The 21,617-nt window shown below is 43.2% G+C and overlaps 1 protein-coding gene across 1 annotated transcript; it reads left to right on the top strand.

Annotated features, from left to right (window-relative positions):
* Positions 1 to 955: 955 nt before the first annotated feature.
* LOC111977132 (solute carrier family 26 member 6) lies at positions 956 to 16,374 on the top strand. The gene is given in 21 exon segments (XM_024006450.3): positions 956 to 1,521; positions 2,875 to 3,014; positions 3,161 to 3,271; positions 4,104 to 4,279; positions 4,480 to 4,644; positions 4,774 to 4,926; positions 5,364 to 5,446; positions 9,542 to 9,689; positions 9,832 to 9,945; positions 10,209 to 10,286; positions 10,370 to 10,465; positions 12,233 to 12,266; positions 12,269 to 12,304; positions 12,307 to 12,337; positions 12,826 to 12,895; positions 13,699 to 13,791; positions 14,023 to 14,145; positions 14,317 to 14,472; positions 14,701 to 14,755; positions 15,085 to 15,218; positions 15,945 to 16,374. Coding segments are annotated over 21 exon segments (2,148 nt in total). The 5' UTR covers positions 956 to 1,393; the 3' UTR covers positions 15,969 to 16,374.
* The last annotated feature ends 5,243 nt before the right edge of the window (positions 16,375 to 21,617 follow it).

Raw genomic sequence — 21,617 nt, 5'->3', positions numbered from 1 at the left:
CCCAGACCGGATAAGGAAGGAGGAATGTTAACTCCAGATAACAAACTTGACCCTAGCCCCCCGAACAATAAACTACTGCTGCCAGCATAAAATACCTGGAGGCTGAGGAACGAAGGGTCAGAGGACACTACACACACACAGTTTTCACAACGGTGGGTTTACTTATAATGATTGACAGGGGCAACACCCCTGTTAGATTACTTATCATTAGGAGTCTTTTCCCAATGCAAAGTTGTGAAGTCCACACTTCTATTTAACTCTGTGAACCTTTTGAATACTAAAGAAAGTAATATTGTTTCAACATATATCATCAAGCTTCAGATAGAAATGAAATATTAATAAATATTAAATATCCACTCCATGTCAGAAGAGGGAGGGAAAATAATACAGCCTATAGTTTAACTTGACTGCAAAGGGAGGGACAGAATAACTGCCCATAGATAAGTCTAGCAGAGAGCATAAATATAGTTACATATTAGGGACTCCACAAGAGGGGTGAACTGGAGGGCAAAGTTGAAAGGTCATCCAGGATCGCCGTTTTAGGCATTTCCTTTGACAATGACCAACAATAACCTGTTCCAAAAGAGGTTTGGTTTTTAACATTAGAATGTCCAACAAACTCCAACCCAACAGGTTCATTATTTATTCCTCAAGGTTCCCTAGTATCATTATTGGGGCCGTATCAGTTTGTGCACACAACCTGGTCGTACACCATCCACCAGGGTAAGCAAAAACAATGGTAATATCCCTGACTCGACTGAATAATGTCCTCTATCTAATCAGGCCCAGATAAGGCTCCTCATATGTCTCTTTCTAAAGACCTGCTGTCTCACTGCCTTGGCTTGAAGCTCCAACGTCCAACCGCATGCCTGGCTGTACATCTCAGCTGTGACAAATGATTGACTGGGACTTTGCTCTCCTCCTCAGTCCTCCCCACCTCCACGACTATATCTCTGTTTTGTCTTCAAGGTCCACTGTCAAGATACTTGGACAAGCGGGAATACTCAGTAACAGAGAAGGCTAAGGAGGAAAAGAGTGTGGCAACACAGTGAATCTCAAAGGGATTAATAACATAAAAAATATCCTCTCTAACTGGAACAAAGTCGTACAAAGGCTCAGACAGTTTGGACAGATTCATCAAGCATTTGGATTACCATATTTGGACAAACCGGCATTGAAGGAGAGAAACATCTTTCCACAAGTTGAAACTACGACAAGTGGGATATCACAACTGATCCTTGAGAATCAACCTGAAGCCAGTTTCTATAGAGACATAAGACATTTAAGTGATAAGATCACAACACATCATAGCACAGGGAGAGGCAAGGTTGAAGGAAGTATCAGAGGTGACCTCTACCCATACGGGACTCTAGCAGATCACACAGGCCCAACCATGGAGGAGAGAAGGCGTGTGGGCTACTACGTGCACAGAGAGGTGCTGGATGAGGGAAAAGTGGACCAGTTGGCTGAGAAATCAGATGTTAGAGTCCCTTTCTCTGAAAAAATCAGAGAGTCAGTGAGGTAAGGTGATAACCTTACTTTAACCTTGCATACAACTGAAAAAAAAACGAATATGAAATGAAACTGTGACAAAACAGTGTTCAGTGTTGACGTCTCTAGAATGCTGTGTCTCAGAAATGACTCACTATTGAGTGAGTATTGTTAAGWATAATAATGCACAAGGTTGGGTAGGTTACTTTGTAAATGTAATCGGTTACAGTTACAAGTTACCTGTCCAAAATTATGAGTAACGCAACTTTTGAATTACTCAAACTCAGTAATGTAATCTGATTACTTTCAGTTACTTTTGGACTACTTTCCCCTTAAAGATGCAGTCTGTGATCTTAAGCACAACAAATTGGTAGCATATTTTATGAATTGGATTCGCAACATATCATATGAATTGCCAAAATGTAGTGGGAAAAAAACATGTTTTTCTCCTGTACACCACATTCTACTGTCTGAAATTATACAAAGTTCTGAAGCATCACTTTGAGAGGAATCCATCAAATGCATTTGGTATGTCATCATAGGGATCTCTGACTCATCATCAGACTCCTTCAGGTGGAACAAACTTGCACATTTTTTAAATTCTGAATTGAATGTCATTGAGGAAACAGAAAGGTGTCGTCATGTATTTTCTGCAAACACACTTTCTGAACTTAATTCCCCGGGTGCCGATGATTTGGACTTCGATTAAGGCAGCCCCCCGCACCTCTCTGACTCAAAGGGGTTGGGTTAAATGCGGAAGACACATTTCGGTTGAATGCATTCAGTTGTGCAACTGACTAGGTATCCCCTTTCCCTTCCCTAAAAGTAATCCAAGAAGTAATCATCCAATTTTTCAAAAGTATCTGTAATCTGATTACAAACTTTTAGCTGGTAACGTTTTACTACAGTAAAATATATTTTACCATCTGTAATGCCTGGACAGTCTCAGTGTATCCTAGTGTTGCACAGTGTGTCTAAAAGTATCTGTGTGCCTCTTAGTTCCCCCTACAGATGTAGGATCTTAATTTGAGCATGTTTGCTACAGCAAGAAAATGATTATGCCGCAACAGGAAATGTCAATTATTAAGATCCTACACCTGTATGTCTCAGTAGGTCCTGTGTGCCTGTTTCAGGGCTTTAAGAGATTATCGGTACTCAATTTACTGTTATCATACCAGGGTTAACACTTTAGAACTGGTAATCGATACCAGGTGCTCTCATCAAACAGTAGAACAATAGAGGCAAATCTCTGTACCCTCTTTAACCACAGACCTGCATATGTCTCATTAGTGTTAGCTTTTCTGAGTCTCAGTGTGTGTGTGTGTGTGTGTGTGTGTGTGTGTGCGCATATGTGTGCGTGTGTGTGTGTGTCTTCTCTCCCAGGTGTTCTGGCCCCAGGCTGAAGAGTTGTATGTTGTCGTCTGTTCCTGTCCTCTCCTGGCTGCCCCGCTACTCCCTCAGAGACAACGCCATCGGAGACCTGATCTCAGGCATCAGTGTGGGCATCATGCACCTACCACAAGGTCTGATTGCCTGACTAAATATAACCGCTTTATTTAAAACATCCTTTTATGTGTCTTGTATTATTGCCTTGTTACCCTCTTTAATAAACATATAATAACCATCTTTGAGTAACTTTTAAATATGAATATATGTTGTGTCACTGTAGGGATGGCCTATGCTCTGCTAGCAGCAGTGCCCCCAGTGTTTGGTCTCTACTCTTCCTTTTACCCCATCCTCATCTACTTCATCTTTGGGTCGTCCAAACACATCTCTGTGGGTAAGTTCTTTGCTATGTAGAGAGTACAAACCATGTTTAATGTTTGATGTCACACACAGAGACCATGGGTCCTACTAATCACCCCAAACAATCCAAAACAACCCAAAACAACTCAAAACAGTTACCCTAAAGAACCCCAAATAACCTATACATGCACAAACATTTCAGTCATACTTTTTTATTATCTCTGCTATCGTGATGATATAGAATATAGAATCCTGAACCCAATATAGCACAAACCAAACCAAAACGTGAACCAACTGATCATTTGGGTGGTTTTGTGTTGTTTTGGTGGCCAGTTTGTGGTTCTTTCGGGTACTCTTAAAGATTGTTTTGTGTTATTTTGCTGGCCAGTTTGTGGTTCTTTCGGGTACTTATGGGTTGTTTTGTGTACCTGTTTGTGGTTCTTTGTGCTTGTTTTAGGTTGTTTTTGGTTGTTTTGGGTAGCTTTGTGGGGGTTCTCTTGGGTACCTTTTGTGTTGTTTTGGGTACCTTTTGCATAGTTTTGGGTACCTGTTTGTGGTTGTTTTGGGTACTTTGGATTGTTTTGGGTACTTTGGGGGTTCGTTTGGGTACTTTTGTGGTGTTTTGGGTACCTTTTTCGGTTGTTTGGGGTGTTTTAAGGTCATTTTGGTTACTTTGGGGTTGTTTTGGGTACTTTGGGGTTGTTTTGGGTTCTTTTGGGTACCTGTTTGGAGTTATATGTGGTGATTAGTAGGACCCGAGATGACTACACCTTATTTTGCCATCCAGTGAACACAACACTAATGTTTTGCCTAGTCAGAACATTAATTTCAAACTAACTACTTTACTGTATATTAACCTCTCTAAGGTACATATGCAGTGATGAGTGTGATGATCGGGGGAGTGACAGAACGCTTGGCCCCAGACGCTAACTTCATGATGTATGTTAACGCCACCAATCAGAGTATGGTGGATGTTTTGGCTCGAGACACGGAGCGGGTGAAAGTGGCTGCTGCCGTTACTTTCTTGTCCGGCCTCTTCCAGGTAAATCTGACTGAACTTCAACTGCATGCCACAAGACTGTTAGCCTGCTGAGCTAAAGCCTAGAAAGTCTTTAGGTCTCAGGCAAAGTTATTCATCATTACTCGTCTCCAAACTACCGTCTCAAAACTACCTTTTGTTAAATTAGCAGAGATTGTATGACAGCTTCTCCCGTGTGTGTGTGTGTGTGAATGTGTGTGTAGATGCTCCTGGGCCTGGTTCAGTTTGGCTTTGTGGTGACCTACCTGTCTGAGCCCCTGGTCAGAGGGTACACCACCGGAGCAGCCATCCACGTCATCGTCTCTCAGCTCAAGTACACCTTTGGTATCAGTCCAAAACGCCACAGCGGATCCTTCGCCCTGATCTTTGTAAGTACTACAAACACACAGGCAAATGCATATACTCGAGCATGTGTCCTGTCCCATGTCCTGATGCCCATCTCTCTCTCTTTCTCTCTCTCTCTCTGTCTCTGTCTCTGTGTGTGTGTGTGTGTGTAGACGGTGATAGAGGTGTGCTATCTGGTGCCAGAAACAAACATAGGCACCCTAGTGGTGAGCCTGGTGTCCATCATTGGCCTCATCATGGTCAAGGAGCTCAACACCTACCTGGGAAAAAAGCTGCCAGTACCCATTCCTGTAGAGCTGCTAGGGGTGAGTCACAGTCCCACTCCTCCTACACCCAACAGAGGATAAACAGATTAGTTCCAACCGTGAATATTAGACCAAATGAATGGCATTGAGATACAATTGTTGTGCATAAACAATGGATAATGAAGTGGAGTAGGAGGAACACTGTTAATGTAGAACAAAAATATACTAACTTTATTTTGACCACATAAACAGCCAAACATTATTTTTATGAAAGTACAACAAGGTACTGTAACAATTATCTATGGATAGAGTATATTTTATTCAATCTAAGTTCCAACTGTGAAAAAAGTTGCTCTCTATCTCTCTCTGACAACATTGACTTTAATAGCAGATTTTGTTTTACAAAGAATTATCTAGAAATAATGTATAATGTCCACTACTACTGAATGTGGATTCAAACATTGAATTAATCTCTTCTTCTGTCTGTCTGTTGTCAGATCATCATCGCCACAGTGATCTCCTGGCAGGTCAACCTGGAGGGGAAGTATGGAGTGGAAGTGGTGGGAGAGATCCCCTCTGGGTGAGGAGAGGAGCATTATACACACAGAGATACCACATAGATACACAACCACATAGATACACAACCACAACCACTTTATTTAACCAGGTAGGCTAGTTGAGAACAAGTTATCATTTACACAGAGTTACACATGGAATAACAAACATACAGTCAATAATACAATAGAAAAAGGCTATATACAGTGTGTGCAAATGAGGTAGGATAAGGGAGGTAAGGCAATGAATAGGCCATAGTGGATAAATAATTACAAAATAGCAATTAAACACTGGAGTGATAAATGTGCAGAAGATGAATGTGCAGGTAGAGATACTGGGGTGCAAAGGAGCAAAATAAATAAAATAAATAACAGTATRCGGATGAGGTAGTTGGATGGGCTATTTACAGATGGGCTACGTACAGGTGCAGTGATCTGTGAGCTGCTCTGACAGCTGGTGCTTAAAGCTAGTGAGGGAGATATGAGTCTCCAGCTTCAGTGATTTTTGCAGTTCGTTCCAGTCATTGGCAGCAGAGAACTGGAAGGAAAGGCGGCCGAAGGAGTAATTGGCTTTGGGGGTGACCAGTGAAATATACCTGCTGGAGCGCGTGCTACGGGTGGGTGCTGCTATGGTGACCAGTGAGCTGAGATAAGGCGGGCTTTACCTAGCAAATACTTATAGATGACCTGGAAGCCAGTGGGTTTGGCGATGAATATGAAGCGAGGGCCAGCCAACGAGAGCATACAGGTTGCAGTGGTGGTAGTAAATGGGGCTTTGGTGACAAAACGGAATGGCACTGTGATAGATCTGCATCCATTTGCTGAGTAGAGTGTTGGAGGCTATTTTGTAAAATGAACATCGCTGAAGTCAAGGATCGGTAAGATAGTCAGTTTTATGAGGATATGTTTGGCAGCATGAAGTGAAGGATGCTTTGTACGAAATAGAAGCCGATTCTAGATTTTAATTCTGGATTGGAGATGCTTAATGTGAGTCTGGAAGGAGAAGTTTACAAGTCTAACCAGACACTAGGTATTTGTAGTTGTCCACCTATTCTAAGTCAGAACCGTCCAGAGTACTGATGCTTGGAACGGCGGGCAGGTGCGGGCAGTGATCGGTTTGAAGAGCATGCATTTAGTTTTACTTGCATTTAAGGCAGTTGAGGCCACGGAAGGAGAGTTGTATGGCAATTGAAGCTCATCTGGAGGTTAGTTAACACAGTGTCCAAAGAAGGGCCAGAAAGTATACAGAATGGTGTCGTCTGTGTAGAGGTGGTCAGAGAATCACCAGCAGCAAGAGCGACATCATATGATGTATACAGAGAAAGAGTCGGCCAGAGGATTGAACCCTGTGGCACCCCATAGAGACTGCCAGAGGTCCGGACACAAGGCTCTCCGATTTGCCACTGAACTCTGTCTGAGAAGTAGTTGGTGAACCAGGCCGAGCAGTCATTTGAGAAACCAAGGCTGTTGAGTCTGCCGATAAGAATGTGGTGATTGACAGAGTCGAAAGCCTTGGCCAGGTCAATGAATACAGCTGCACAGTATTGTCTCTTATCGATGGTGGTTATGGTATCGTTTAGGACCTTGAGCATGGCTGAGGTGCACCCATGACCAGCTCTGAAACCAGATTGCATAGCGGAGAAGGTATGGTGGGATTCGAAATGGTCGCTRATCTGTTTGTTAAACCTGTTATGATGTCACGTTAGCTAGGAGTGGTGGGTGCGGTGTCAGGCGCAGAGAGCAGAGGTTCCAGAAAGGACGTWTTTTTCCCAAAAATGGTCAAGTCAAAAACAACAGGCACAAATGACCACAAAACGGGACACCAAACAATCCGTAATGGAACAAAACACAAACCTCCACTGACAGAAAATAAAATATGCCCACAAAAAAGCAGGCGGGTCTTGAAGGCTTAAATAGCCCCGAATTAACCACAATCAAGGTACAGGTGAAAACAATAAAGACAAAACCAACAGACAAGGGAAAAGGAATCGGTGGCAGCTAGTAGACCGGTGACGACGACTGCCGAGCGCCGCCCGAACAGGGAGAGGAGCCACCTTCGGTGGAAGTTGTGACATATGGATCCCTCCGCGCGCCAATCCCTTTAGCGGGATCGATTTGACAACATCCAGTGAAATTGCAGAGTGCCAAATTCAAACTACAGAAATATCAATATTCAATATTCACGAAAATATAAGTATAATACATCAAAATAAAGCTTAACCTCTTGTTAATCCAGCCGCAGTGTCAGATTTCAAAAAGGCTTTACGGCGAAAGCAGACCATGCGATTATCTGAGGACAGCGCCCCGCATACAAACACATGAAAATAATTTTCAACTAGGCAGGTGGCGACACAAAAGTCAGAAATAACGATATAATAAATGCCTTACCTTTGAAGATCTTCTTCTGTTGGCACTCCAAAATGTCCCAGAAACATCACAAATGGTCCTTTTGTTYGATAATGTCCTTCTTTATATCCCCAAAATGTCCATTTATTTGGCGCGTTTGATTCAGAAATACACCGGTTCCAACTCGCCCAACATGACTACAAAGTATCTAATAAGTTACCTGTAAACTTGGTCCAAACATTTCAAACAAAATTGCTAATCCAACCWAAAGTATCCTAAAACGTAAATAATCGATTAAATTTAAGACGGGATATACTGTGTTCAATACCATATAAAAACAACGTGAAGCACGTTCCAGTTCATGCGCATCAAACAGTAGAGTCCATTTGGAATGACACTTACAATGAACAGCCCTACTTCTTCATATCTCAAAAGAAAAACATCAACCAATTTCTAAAGACTGTTGACATCTAGTGGAAGCCATAGGAACTGCAACCAGGTTCCTATTAAATAGGGCTTCCCATAGAAACCCAACGGAAACCATGACCTCAATTTTTTTCCCCCTGGATGGTTCCTCAGGGTTTCRCCTGCCAAATCAGTTCTGTAAATTCACAGACACAGTTTTAGAAGCTTTAGAGTGTTTTCTATCAGAATCTACCAATTATATGCATATCCTAGCTTCTGGGCCTGAGTAACAGGCAGTTTACTTTGGGCACGCTTTTCATCCGGACGTGAAAATACTGCTCCCTATCCCTAAGAAGTTTTAATTTGGCTTTCAAAGACCATGGAAAGGAAGGGTAGGATAGATATAGGTCTGTAGCAGTTTGGGTCTAGAGTGTCTCCCCTTTTGAAGAGGGGGATGACCGCGGCAGCTTTCCAATCTTTGGGGATCTCAGACGATATGAAAGAGAGGTTGAGTCATGGGTCATCTAGGTAATTATATTTCTATGTTGGCCTGGTATGGTTCCCAATCAGAGGCAGCTGTTTATCATTGTCTCTGATTGGGGATCATATTTAGGCAGCCATTTCCCCTTTGTGCTTTGTGGGATCTTGTTTTTGTGTAGTRCCTGTGAGCACTGCATTTTCATCACGTTTCGTTTGTTCGTTTATTGTTTTGTTTTGCTTTGAGTTTCACATAGTAAATAAAGATGTGGAACCCAGATCACGCTGCGCTTTGGTCCAGTTATTATACGATCGTGACAGCTATCTGGATTTGGTCAAAGGAGAAATGGGGAGGCTTGGGCAAGTTGCAGTGGGGGGTGCGGTGCTGTTAACCTTGGTAGGGGTAGCCAGGTGGAAAGCATGGCCAGCTGTAGAAAAATGCTTATTGAAATGCTCAATTATCCCAGATTTATTGGTGGTGACAGTGTTTCCTAGCCTCAGTRCAGTGGGCAGCTGGGAGGAGGTGCTCTTATTCTCCATGTACTTTACAGTGTCCCAGAACTTTTTGGAGTTTGTGCTACAGGATGCACATTTCTGTTTGAAAAAGCTAGCCTTTGCTTTCCTAACTTTCCTGAAAAGTTGCACATCGCAGGGGCTATTCGATACATAATGACATAGATACACAACCACATAGATACAAAACAACATACAGTACATGCACAGCCATAACAGCCCACATCCCAGATACTCAGTCACATAGTCTAACTACACAACCACTCATACAGATGCTATTATACTTAGCTATACAACCACCAAACTACAGTACACAACATGATCACACAAAGATATCCTTGTCAAGGAGAATAACAGTTACCATTGTTTCTCTTCCCTAGTCTACAGCCCCCTGTAATGCCTACAGCCTCTCTATTTGGGCAGGTGATAGGTGATGCCTTCGCTCTGTCTGTGGTTGGCTACGGCATTGCCATCTCCCTCGGAAGGATCTTTGCCCTAAAATATGGCTACAAAGTTGACAGCAACCAGGTAAAAACATTGTCAATGACTATGTAATTGGGAATCTCTCTGGGTGTGGTTGTTGTAATGTGTGGCATGCACTGCTTGTGAATGACTGGTTGTGCTATTCACTCCCCTATTTACTGAAGAAAGTGGTCTCTACCTGGTTTAGGAATTGATAGCCCTGGGTCTCAGCAACTCCATTGGAGGGGTGTTTCAGTGCTTTGCAATCAGTTGCTCCATGTCCCGCACCATGGTACAGGAAAGCACTGGGGGCAAGACTCAGGTACAGACTCCTCACATTATGACAGTAGTCATACATTATTCTGTTGCATTGATAAGTGGGTTCATTAAAAAACACTTGAAGCGTTAATTAAAACCCACATCACACACCCACGTGGATTCATTAAAACACAAATAATTAGTTGTCTAGCTCATCATYTAAACAGACAAGGCTCAATATTCACAACATTACGGAATTATAGGAGGGCCTGGTTGTTGTCTGTTTTAACCCTCAATGATCCATCTCTCTCTCCCTCTCCCTCCCAGGTGGCGAGTGCTCTTTCAGCCATGGTGATTCTGGTCATCATGCTGTGGATTGGGGCTCTCTTTGAAGAGCTGCCAAAGGTACCATTCTATTGGCTGTTAGTTAATAGACTGAGGTGGTTCTGTGTGTGATTGTGATTGGTGGCTGTCTCTCTGTCCACCAGGCCGTGTTGGCAGCCATCATCTATGTGAACCTGAATGGCATGATGAAGCAGTTCATGGACATCCCAACTCTGTGGAAGAGCAATAAAGTGGATATGGTGAGTGACTGAGAGAGAGAGAGAGGAAGAGAGAAGGGGGAGAGAGAGAGCAGGGGAGATGGAGGAGGAGAGCGGAGAAATAGGCAGGGGGAAGGAGGGGTAGAGGGATATTTGGAGAGATGGAGGAGGAGAGCGGAGAAACTGAGGCTAGGGGAGGAGGGGTGGGGGATATATGGAGAGATGAAGGAGGAGAGCGGTGAAAGAGGGCAGGGGAGGAGGGGTAGGGGGATATTAGTTGGACGAGATGGAGGAGAGCCGAGAAGAGGGCGGGGAGAGGGCTAGCTGGATATATTGGAGAGCATGCAAGGAGGAGAGTGGAGAAAGAGGCAGGGGGAGGGAGGGGTAGGGGAATATATTGGCAGAGATTGGAGGAGAGCGGAGGAAAGATGGGCAGGGGGAGGAGGGGTGGGGATATATTGGAGAGGTGGAGGAGAGCGGAGAAAGAGGGCAGGGGGTGAGGAGGGGTAGCGGATTATGATATGCGGAGGAGCAAGATGGGAGAAGAGGGGAAGCAGCAAAGAGAAGAGGGAGTCAGGGGCGAGGACGGTCTCAGGGCCCTAGCGGGAGATATAGTTGGAGAGCATGGAGGAGCGGAGAGCAGAGAGAAAGAGAGGCAGGGGGTCAGGGGGACTCAGGGGGAGCTAAGTTTTATATTGGAGAGATAGGAGGAGGAGAGCGGAGGAAAGAGGGCAGGGGGAGGAGGGGTAGGGGATATATTGGAGAGATGAGGAGGAGAGCCGAGAAAAGGCAGGGCAGGGGAGGGTGAGGATGAGAGAGGTGATAAATAGCGGGGGTGGGTAGAGATGGAGGAGAGCCGAGAAACGAGGGCAGGGGGAGGGAGGGGTAGCGGGATATATTGAGAATGAAGAGAGAGTGGAGAAAGAGGGCAGGGGGGGAGGGTAGGCGGATATATTGGAGAGCATGGAGGAGAGCGGAGAAAGGCAGGATGGAAGGTGACGGGGATATATTGGAGAATGTGAGGACAGCGGGAAAGAGGGCAGGGGGAGGAGGTTTGTAGCGGAATATTGAGAATGGAGAAGGGAGAGCAAGAGAAACGAGGGCAGCGGGGAGGATGGGGGTAGGGGGATATATTGGAGAGATGGAGGAGGAGACGGAAGAAAAGAGGGGCAGGGGGAGGAGGGTTAGGGGGATATATTGAGAGATGAGGAGGGAGAGCGAGAGGAAAAGAGGGCAGGGGTGAGGAGGGTTAAGCGGTGAGGATATATTGGAGAGATCGAGGAGGAAGGAGCGGAGAAAAGAGGGCAGGGGGGAGGAGGGGTAGGGGGGATATATTGGGAGAGATTTGGAGGACGAGAGAGCGGCAGAAACAGAGGGCAGGGGGGAGGAGGCGGCTGGAGGTCAAACCGGGATATATTGGGAGAGATGGAGGAGGAGAGCGGAGAAAGAGGGCGAGGGGAGGAGGGGTAGGGGATATATTGGAGGGCATGGAGGAGGCAGCGGAGAAAGAGGGCAGTGGGGAGGAGGGGTAGGGGATATTTGGAGGGATGGAGGAGGAGAGCGGAGAAAGAGGGCAGGGGGAGGAGGCGGGAGGGAGATATGATTGGAGAGGGAGTGCGAGGGCAGGATAGGGGCAGAAAAGAGGCAAGCCTGGGATGAGGGCGAGGATAGAGTGATTTTATTCATTGTTTTTTTCTCACAGAGGTAATATGATCCCATATAGAAACAGAAAGGTCTCAGGGGGTTAAAGTGAGAGAGTTTGGATTTGTGTTAAACTTTCCCCTGTCTGCCCCCTCCCTCTCTCCCTAGCTGGTGTGGGTGGCAACTCTGATCCTGACCGTGCTCTCAACCCTGACATGGGCCTGGCAGCCTCCATTGCCTTTCCATGCTCACGGTCATCTTCAGGACCCAGCTGTGAGTACACCAACCGCTCTCTCTCTCTCTCTCTCTCTCTCTCTCTCTTCCACACATCACACACCTACACACACACCACACAATCACACAACACACACACACACACACACACACACACCACACACACACACACCACACACACACACACACCAACACAGTAACACACACACACACACACACACACACACACACACACACACACACACACACACACACACACACACACTAGAGTGTACACGCTAACACACACACAAAACTATCCTCAGGACAGGACTCCAAACCTAACCACAAACATCCAACACTACTCATTTGGATCTACCCCACACATCATTAAACCACCCATTCACTCTTAAAAGTCATTTTAACAGATTTAAAAGAGACTAGATGTCATATCTGCTCCACTTATGAAACTATCTTTGAAAAAACATACCAAATTGTGTAATAAATCGTGTGTTAAATCGCTACATCTGTCTATTTGTCCGTTTAAGGCCGAAGTACTCCCTCCTAGGGCAGGTCCCTGAGACTGACATCTACAGACCAGTGGAGAACTATAATCAGGTATGCATCCATGGCAACAAGATATAAAAACATACTGTACGTATTCAGTTACTCTCTAATCATACAGCCACTCAATCAAGAGGGAGTCTTTAACTTGTAGGTATCAGGTCTATGTCTGTGGAGGTGTTTCACTTTGGTTTTCTACAGTATATCAGTTGTAAGGTGTACTTCAACTAGTGTCTGGGGTGAAGTTTCCCCTAGATACAGATCTAGGATCAGCTTCCCCTCCCCCAATCCTATCCTTMATACTAGAATCATTAGTTGCAACATCCATTTTTGGACTTATAAATTAATGATATACAGCCATTGATTCTAGAAGAATATAATTTATAAATGCCTTAACTGTCGTAACTGATCAGAAACCAAAATATTAGCTTGTTTTACTCCAATGTTTGTAAACAATGTAAATGTAAACAAACACAGTATAGCCTCAACATGGTTAAAACTATACTTTTGATATCCATCGCTCTGTCTATGAATTTGAGAGTGGATACATTTCTCCACGCCTATCCCTCAGCTTTTAAAAAAAAGGCAGGGTAACCACTTTTGTATTGTTTCAATCATAGCCGCGGGAATTAGGGGTGCTGAGGGTGATGCAAAACCCACTGAAAAAACATAAATAAATACAAATGATTTATAAAAGTATATATTTTTTCCCAAAAGTATTGCACTGGGCCTTTACTAGTCCTGTATTAGCGGACCCATACAGACATCTGTAGCACGGGCAAACATTTTTCCAGCCCCCCTSCCCGTTAGTCTTTATTATAATAAGAGCATTGATATAAATGACCATTGTCTCTCAGGTGAATGAGATCCCTGGTGTGGTGATCTTCCGCTCCTCTGCGACCCTCTACTTTGCCAATGCTGAGATGTACCAAGACGCCCTGGCAGAGAAGGTGAGGTCACAGGAATTACTATGCACTACACAACAATACTTTGACAAATTGGCAAAATGCCTGACCTGTTTTGCTTACATTCTGCTGTGTGCGWATGGAGAGCATGACAGACATTGTTAAGATGGCATCCATTCCTCTCTCCTCTCTACAACCCCRTTATGTTGTCATGTTCCAAGGCAGGAATAGAAAAACATGATAGAATGTCTCACTCCCTTGCTATTGTGTCTCCAGAGTGGGATTGACATCACCAAGCTCATCTCCCAAAAGAAGAAAGCAGAGGCCAAGAGACTGAGGAAGGAAAAGAAAGAGGCCAGGAAAGCCAAGAAGGACGCAAARAAGAATGCACAGGAATGGGTGAGGAGGAGGAGTGACACTGAAGAGAGAGAGATCATTCCAGTCTGTTTGTATATCTCCAATGAAATCCACTAATATGGTCAATGTGTTAGGAGAGTATTGGATTAATATGCAGGTAATGTGTTGGGTGAGTGTCTTATGAATGATCCATCCATGTCTTGTCCTGTCCAGGAAGGCGAACCAGACAGTTCGGAGAACGAGGTGGATAAGGGTGTGGCCACAGTGGAGGAAGGGAGTAAACCTGACTCCACCCTTCCTCGTGCCATCATCCTGGAACTGAGTCCAGTCAACTTCCTGGATACTGTGGGCGTCAAGACTCTACGCAATGTGAGTCGTCTGTATGCACTGATATCCATCTTACTCAACCTTTTAACCTGTTCTGCCAGCTCACCTTGCTCTTTCTCTCCCTCTATTTCTTTCTCTCTATCTCTCTCTATTTTCTCTGATAAAATGCAATGTTGCCAAAATGAGAGACACAATTCAAGCAAAATGAATGGAGCAGTCTCTTTCTCGCGCTCTCTGACCTGACCTTTGACCTCTCTGGTGCTACTTCAGATCCAAAGAGACTACGGTGATATCGGTGTAGAGGTAGTCCTGTGTGGATGTCAGAGTGAGTGTTACATTTTCCATGTACTATTACCATGCTAAATATACAGCACTGTAACATGCATACCCTGGGTGCTGAAAATAGTGGGCGTTCCTGTAGTTGTTTCTGTGTTTCCCATCATGTTTTCCGTGTTATTTACTTGCATTCTCTTATGTAATTGGGGAAATTGCTTATCATTACTGATTATACAGGCAAAATCACTAAAGTGGTCAATGTTTATGTAGTTAAGAATGTTGATTAACCCTAATTATGAATGTTAGATCACATCACTCACTCACTCTCTCTCCATCCATTCCTCCCTCCTCTCTCTCTCGCTCTCTCTCTTTCTGTAGCTGGTGTTATTGAGAACCTGGAGAGTGGAGGGTTCTTCAGTGAGAAAGTCAGCAAAGCATGTCTCTTCTCCTCAATCCACGATGCAGTGCTTCACTGTCAGACAGACAGGGCCAAGATTAACAAAGATGACGAGGTGAAACATACTAACACACATGGGCATGACACGTGCGCACACACACAAGCATGTGTACACAAATATACACACACACAAATATACACACTCACATTATTTTACTAAAATAATGTGAACCTGTTTATATTGTTTATACACACAAATTGTTATTTTCAAACATTTGGTTTTGTGGGGTTTAGTTGTTGGTTGCTGGCAGCCAAGCATGACTCTTCTACAGCTCCACAGGGAGATTGTACATGTTTGTGGTAGTTGGTCAGGGAACACACACTACAGTCAGGGAACGTTTTACCAGTGATCAGGCAGGTTATACTGATAGATCCTGAAAAGCCTTCTCTGAAAGCGTCAAGAGGTGTTTGGAATACAAAGCCTCTGACCTAAGCCTCTCTAAAGCATTGTGCAGAGACTATGTTATGAAACTGCCGAGGGTGGTGGCTGTGTTGAAACAGGAAGTGCCATTAACTTTACAAGACCTTCCTCTCAAACCATCAAACTCAGTCTGCTGACGTTATGTGCAGGGTGGCCCCAAACATCTATGTGACTATACAAGAGTGGTCCACAATGTACGTGACCCTGAGTGGAGCTTTTGCCTTTAAATAGTTGTTAACTATTTATAACCAAACCAGCCATGGTATAACACTCTCTCCTCTCCTCTTTTCTCCCCACYCACTCCCTCTCTCTCTCTTGCTCTCCCTTGCCTGTCTTTCTCTATCTCCCTCTGCTCTCTAGGAAGTGCAAGCGACTCATTTCTGAATACTGAGGGTAATGGAGGCGTCTTACTGTATGGTACTTGGGTACTTATTAGAAAGTTCAGAATACTTGACATTCATATTATGTCCACATATTTTTTGACACAGAAAGAAAGTATGAAAGAAAGAATGTATCAAAAAGAGACACAGATACAAACACTTCAACGAGACACACAAACCTTGACAGCCCCAGATTAATGTTAGCCTTGTACTCCATGCAATGTGCCAAGGATGTACATTGAAACAGAATAATATTATTCTATGACCTTCCTATAAGCAAATAGATACACCTTTGGGGAAACTTTTATATTGAAAGATATTAACATTTTCTGTGCTAAATAAACTATTGTATATTTATTGTTTAAATTGTTAACAAATAAAAAAAACATCTAAAAACATGTTCCTCTTCATACCTAACTTTATATTTGTTGAAGGAAGAATAATGTTAGTTATCTGTTGTGATTGTCAACATACATGTTTGATTCTATATTGCAGAGATGCATTGTGTTAAGAGTCATGTCTATATCAGTTCATTGTCAAATGTTCAATGTCAATCAAAATAATGACTTAATGTTCAATAGTATCTGCATGTGCTGTGTCATATAATCTTAATTTACTGATGTAGCTAAGCTTGTGCTCAGGATGCAGAGCATGATGTATAGGTAAGCTGTTATTTCATGTTCTACCACCCCAAGGCAGTGTTCAGAGTGTCAACAACATATGTGTAACGCTCGTCGTTAGGTGGAAGAGAGGAGAACCAAAGCGCAGCGTGGTATGTTTCCATATTTATTGGAAACACTTAACAACACGAACAAAACAATAAACAGAAAATGAAACTAACGACRCTACAGACCTGAACATGTGAACATACAGACAATGAAGAACGCAATGAACAGGAACAATCACCCACAAACAAACAGTGAGAACAGCCTACCTAAATATGGTTCCCAATCAGAGGAAACCTAAAACACCTGCCCCTGATTGAGAACCATATCAGGCTAGTTGACAACCCTAAACCAAACATAGAAACACATAACATAGAATGCCCACCCAGCTCACGTCCTGACCAACTAAACAAGACTAAACAAAGGAAATAAGGTCAGGAACGTGACAATATGCATGCTGCCTATATCTCTTAAAGGCACAGTCAGGAGAGAGTGCTATAAAAGACTGCATGATTTGCATGACACCGAGAGACTGAGAAACAGCTTCTATCACCAGGCCATTAGACTGTTAAACAGCCATCACTAGCAAGGTACCTTCCCGGTACTCTGCCCCTCACCTTAAGACTAATGCCCCATGTATWGAGAGACATTGAACACTGGCCACTTCATATACACTTCATATACTGTTTACTCACTGTGTATGTACAGTTGAAGTCGGAAGTTTACATACACTTAGGTTGGAGTCATTAAAACTAGTTTTTCAACCACTCCACAAATTTCTTGTTAACAAACTATAGTTTTGGCAAGTCGGTTAGGACATCTACTTTATGCATGACACAAGTAATTTTTCCAACAATTGTTTACAGACAGATTATTTCACTTATAATTCACTGTATCACAATTCCAGTGGGTCAGAAGTTTACATACGCTAAGTTGATTGTGCCTTTACTAGGATTAAATGTCAGGAATTGTGAAAAACTCAGTTTAAATGTATTTGGTGAAGGTGTATGTAAACTTCCGACTTCAACTGTATACTGTATTCTCAACATAACTCATCCTAATATACCTACTACTGTACATACCATTTTCTTTTCCAAATGATATACAGTTGAAGTCAGAAGATTACATACACCTTAGCCAAATACATTTAAACTCAGTTTTCCACAATTCCTGACATTTAATCCTAGTAAAATTCCCTGTCTTATGTCAGTTAGGATCACCAATTTATTTTAAGAATGTGAAATGTTATAATAGTAGAGAGAATTATTTATTTCAGCTTTTATTTCTTTCATCACATTCCCAGTGGGTCAGAAGTGTACATATACTCAATTAGTACATGGTAGCATTGCCTTTAAATTGTTTAACTTGGGGCAAACGTTTCGTGTAGCCTTCCACAAGCTTCCCACAATAAGTTGGGTGAATTTTGGCCCATTCCTCCTGACAGAGCTGGTGTAACTGAGTCAGGTTTGTAGGCCTCCTTGCTCGTACACAGTTTTGCAGTTCTGGCCACAAATTGTCTATGGGATTGAGGTCAAGGTTTTGTGATGGCCACTCCAATACCTTGGACTTGGTTTGTGTCTTAAGCATTTTGCCAACAACTTTGAAAGTATGCTTGGGGTCTTGTCCATTTGGAGACCTTTGCAACCAAGCTTTACTTCCTGACTGATGTCTTGAGATGTTGCTTCAATATATCCATATAACTTCCTACCTCATCATAATCCATCTATTTTGTGAAGTGCACCAGTCCCTCCTGCAGCAAAGCACCCCACAACATTGATGCTGCCCCGTTTGCTTCACGGTTGGGATGGTGTTCTTCGACTTGCAAGCCTCCCCCTTTTTCCTCCAAACATAATGATGGTCATTAGGCCAAACAGTTCTATTTGTTTTCATCAAACCAGAGGACATTTCTCCAAAAGAGTTTAATCTTTGTCCCATGTGCAGTTGCAAACTTAATCTGGCTTTTTATGCCGGTTTTGGAGCAGTGGTTTCTTCCTTGCTGAGCGGCTTTCAGGTTATGTCGATATAGGACTCGTTTTACTGTGGATATAGATATTTGTACCAGTTTCCTCCAGCATCTTCACAAGGTCCTTTGCTGTTGTTCTGGGATTGGCGGTCGGGCGTCGCCGGACGTTACTAGCCATCATCGATCCATTTTTCATTTTCCATTTGTTTTGTCTTGTCTTCCCACACACCTGGTATCAATTCCATCATTACATGTTGTGTATTTAACCCTCTGTTCCCCCCCATGTCCTTGTCAGGAATAGTTTGTTGTAAGTGCATGTGCACGTTTATCTGGTGTGCGACGGGTTTTGTACCCATTGATTGTTTGTTCTGTTTCCGGTGGTTTTTATTATTAAACTGCTCCGTTGTAACACAGTTTTTGCTCTCCTGCGCCTGACTTCTCTGCCGCCAGTACGCACCCCTTACAAGTACGCTCATTTCTAGGAGACAGAACGCGTCTCCTTCCTGAGCGGTATGACGGCTGCGTGGTCCCATAGTGTTTATACTTACGTACTATTGTTTGCACAGATGAACGTGGTACCTTCAGGTGTTTGGAAATGAATCCCAAGGATGAACCAGACTTGTGGAGGTCTACAAAAAAAATTCTGAGGTCTTGGCTGATTTCTTTTGATTTTCCCATGATGTCAAGCAAAGAGGCACTGAGTTTAAAGGTAGGCCTTGAAATACATCCACAGGTACACATCCAATTGACTCAAATGATGTCAATTACCCTATCAGAAGCTTCTAAAGCCATTACATAATTTTCTGGAATTTTCCAAGCTGTTTAATGTGTGTGCCAGTCAATTTAGCATATGTAAACTTCTGACCCACTGGAATTGTGATACAGTGAATTTGTCACGGCTTCAATAAGTAGTGAGTGCAGGAGTCAGGCGCAGAGAGCAGGGTAGTTCAAAAAGATGTGGATCTTTAATATTCCAACACAACCAGAGAGAYGGTCACGCCACACACACAAGGGCGCGTAAAGTCCCAGTCTAACAAACAGGACGAAACTGAATCAGGAACAGAAACCACAAGAATAATCAAACACCACAAACAGAAAAACAAGCCCGAGCCGGCCGGCCTACTGGGTTTAAATAGCCCACAACCAAACCTAAACACGAAACAGGTGCAACAAATCAGACACAACTAAATGAAAACGAAAAGGGGATCGGTGGCAGCTAGTAGGCTGGCGACGACGACCGCCGAGCGCCGCCCGAACAGGAAGAGGCACCATCTTCGGCGGGATTCGTGACAGAATTTTAAGTGAAATAATCTGTCTGTAAACAATTGTTGGAAAAATTACTTGTGTCATGCACAAAGTAGATGTCTTAACCGACTTGCCAAAACTATAGTTTGTTAACAAGAAATTTGTGGAGTGGTTGAAAAACGAGTTTTAATGACTCCAACCTAAGTATATGTAAACTTCCGACTTCAACTGTACTGTCTATACACACCACATAATTATATTTTTCTTGTGGATTCTGACACTGCTCACTCTAATATACGTGTCTCCTTGGATTTTTAATTGGACTCATTCTGCCATTTCTTGATTTTGTTTTAGATTATTTGTGTATTTGTATTGCATTTGCTAGACATTCTACTGCACTGATGGAGCTAGTAACATGCACTTGCTTTAAAACGTGCAAATCTGTGTACGCGACCAATAAACTTTGACTTGATATGTTTAGTTGCAAGCGTGACTCTTCTACAGCTCCACAGGGAGATTGTACATGTTTGTGGTAGTTGGTCAGGGAACACACACTACAGTCAGGGAACGTTTTACCAGTGATCAGGCAGGTTATACTGATAAATCCTGAAAAGCCTTCTCTGAAAGCGTCAAGCGGTGTTTGGAATACAAAGCCTCTGACCTAAGCCTCTCTAAAGCATTGTGTAGAGACTATGTTATGAAACTGCCGAGGGTGGTGGCTGTGTTGAAACAAGTGCCATTAACTTTACAAAATCTTCTTCTCAAACCATCAAACACAGTCTGCTGACGTTATGTGCAGGGTGGCCTCAAACATCAACTATACCAGTCAAAAGTTTGGACACACCTACTCATTCTAGAGTTTTTCTTTATTTTTCCTATTTTCTACATTGTAGAATAACAATGAAGACATCAAATTATGAAATAACACATATGGAATCATGGAGTAACCAAAAAAGTGTTAATCAATTCAAAATATATTTTATATTTGAGATTCTTCAAAGTATCCACCCTTTGCCTTGATGACAGCTTTGCACACTCTTAGCATTCTCTCAATCAGCTTCATGAGGTAGTTACTTGGAATGCATTTCAATTAACAGGTGTGCCTTGTTAAAAGTTTATTTGTGGAATTTCTTAACTTCTTCATGCGTTTGACCCAATCAGTTGTGTTGTGAAAAGGTAGTAGTATACAGAAGATAGCCCTATTTAGTAAAAGACCAACTCCATATTATGGCAAGAACAGCTCAAATAAGCAAAGAGAAACGACAGTCCATTATTCCTTTAAGACAAGAAGGTCAGTCAATCTGGAAAATTTCAAGAACCCTGAAAGTTCCTTCAAGTGCAGTCGCAAAAACCATCAAGCCCTATGATGAAACTGGCTCTCACGAGGACTGCCACAGGAAAGGAAGATCCAGAGTTATCTCTGCTGCAGAGGATAAGTTCATTAGAGTTACCAGCCTCAGAAATTGCAACCCAAATAAATGCTTCACAGAGCAACAGTAAACAAGTAACAGACACATCTCAACATCAACTGTTCAGAGTATACTGCGTGAATCAGGCCTTMATGGTTGAATTGCTGACCTTGCCTCCACAGTCACCTGACCTCAACCTAATTGAGATGGTTTGGGCTCCCGAGTGGCGCAGCGGTATAAGGTGCTGCATCTCTGTGCAAGAGGCATCACTACAGTCCCTGGTTTGAATCCAGGTTGTATCAAATCTGGCCGTGATTGGGAGTCCCATAGGGCGATACACAATTGGCCCAGCGTTGTCCAGGTTTGGCCGG

This window comes from Salvelinus sp. IW2-2015, linkage group LG17, assembly GCF_002910315.2.
Source record: "Salvelinus sp. IW2-2015 linkage group LG17, ASM291031v2, whole genome shotgun sequence".
NCBI classification, from domain to species: domain Eukaryota; kingdom Metazoa; phylum Chordata; class Actinopteri; order Salmoniformes; family Salmonidae; genus Salvelinus; species Salvelinus sp. IW2-2015.
Note: the sequence above shows the minus strand (reverse complement) of the source record. Positions and strands in the feature narration are given on the sequence as shown.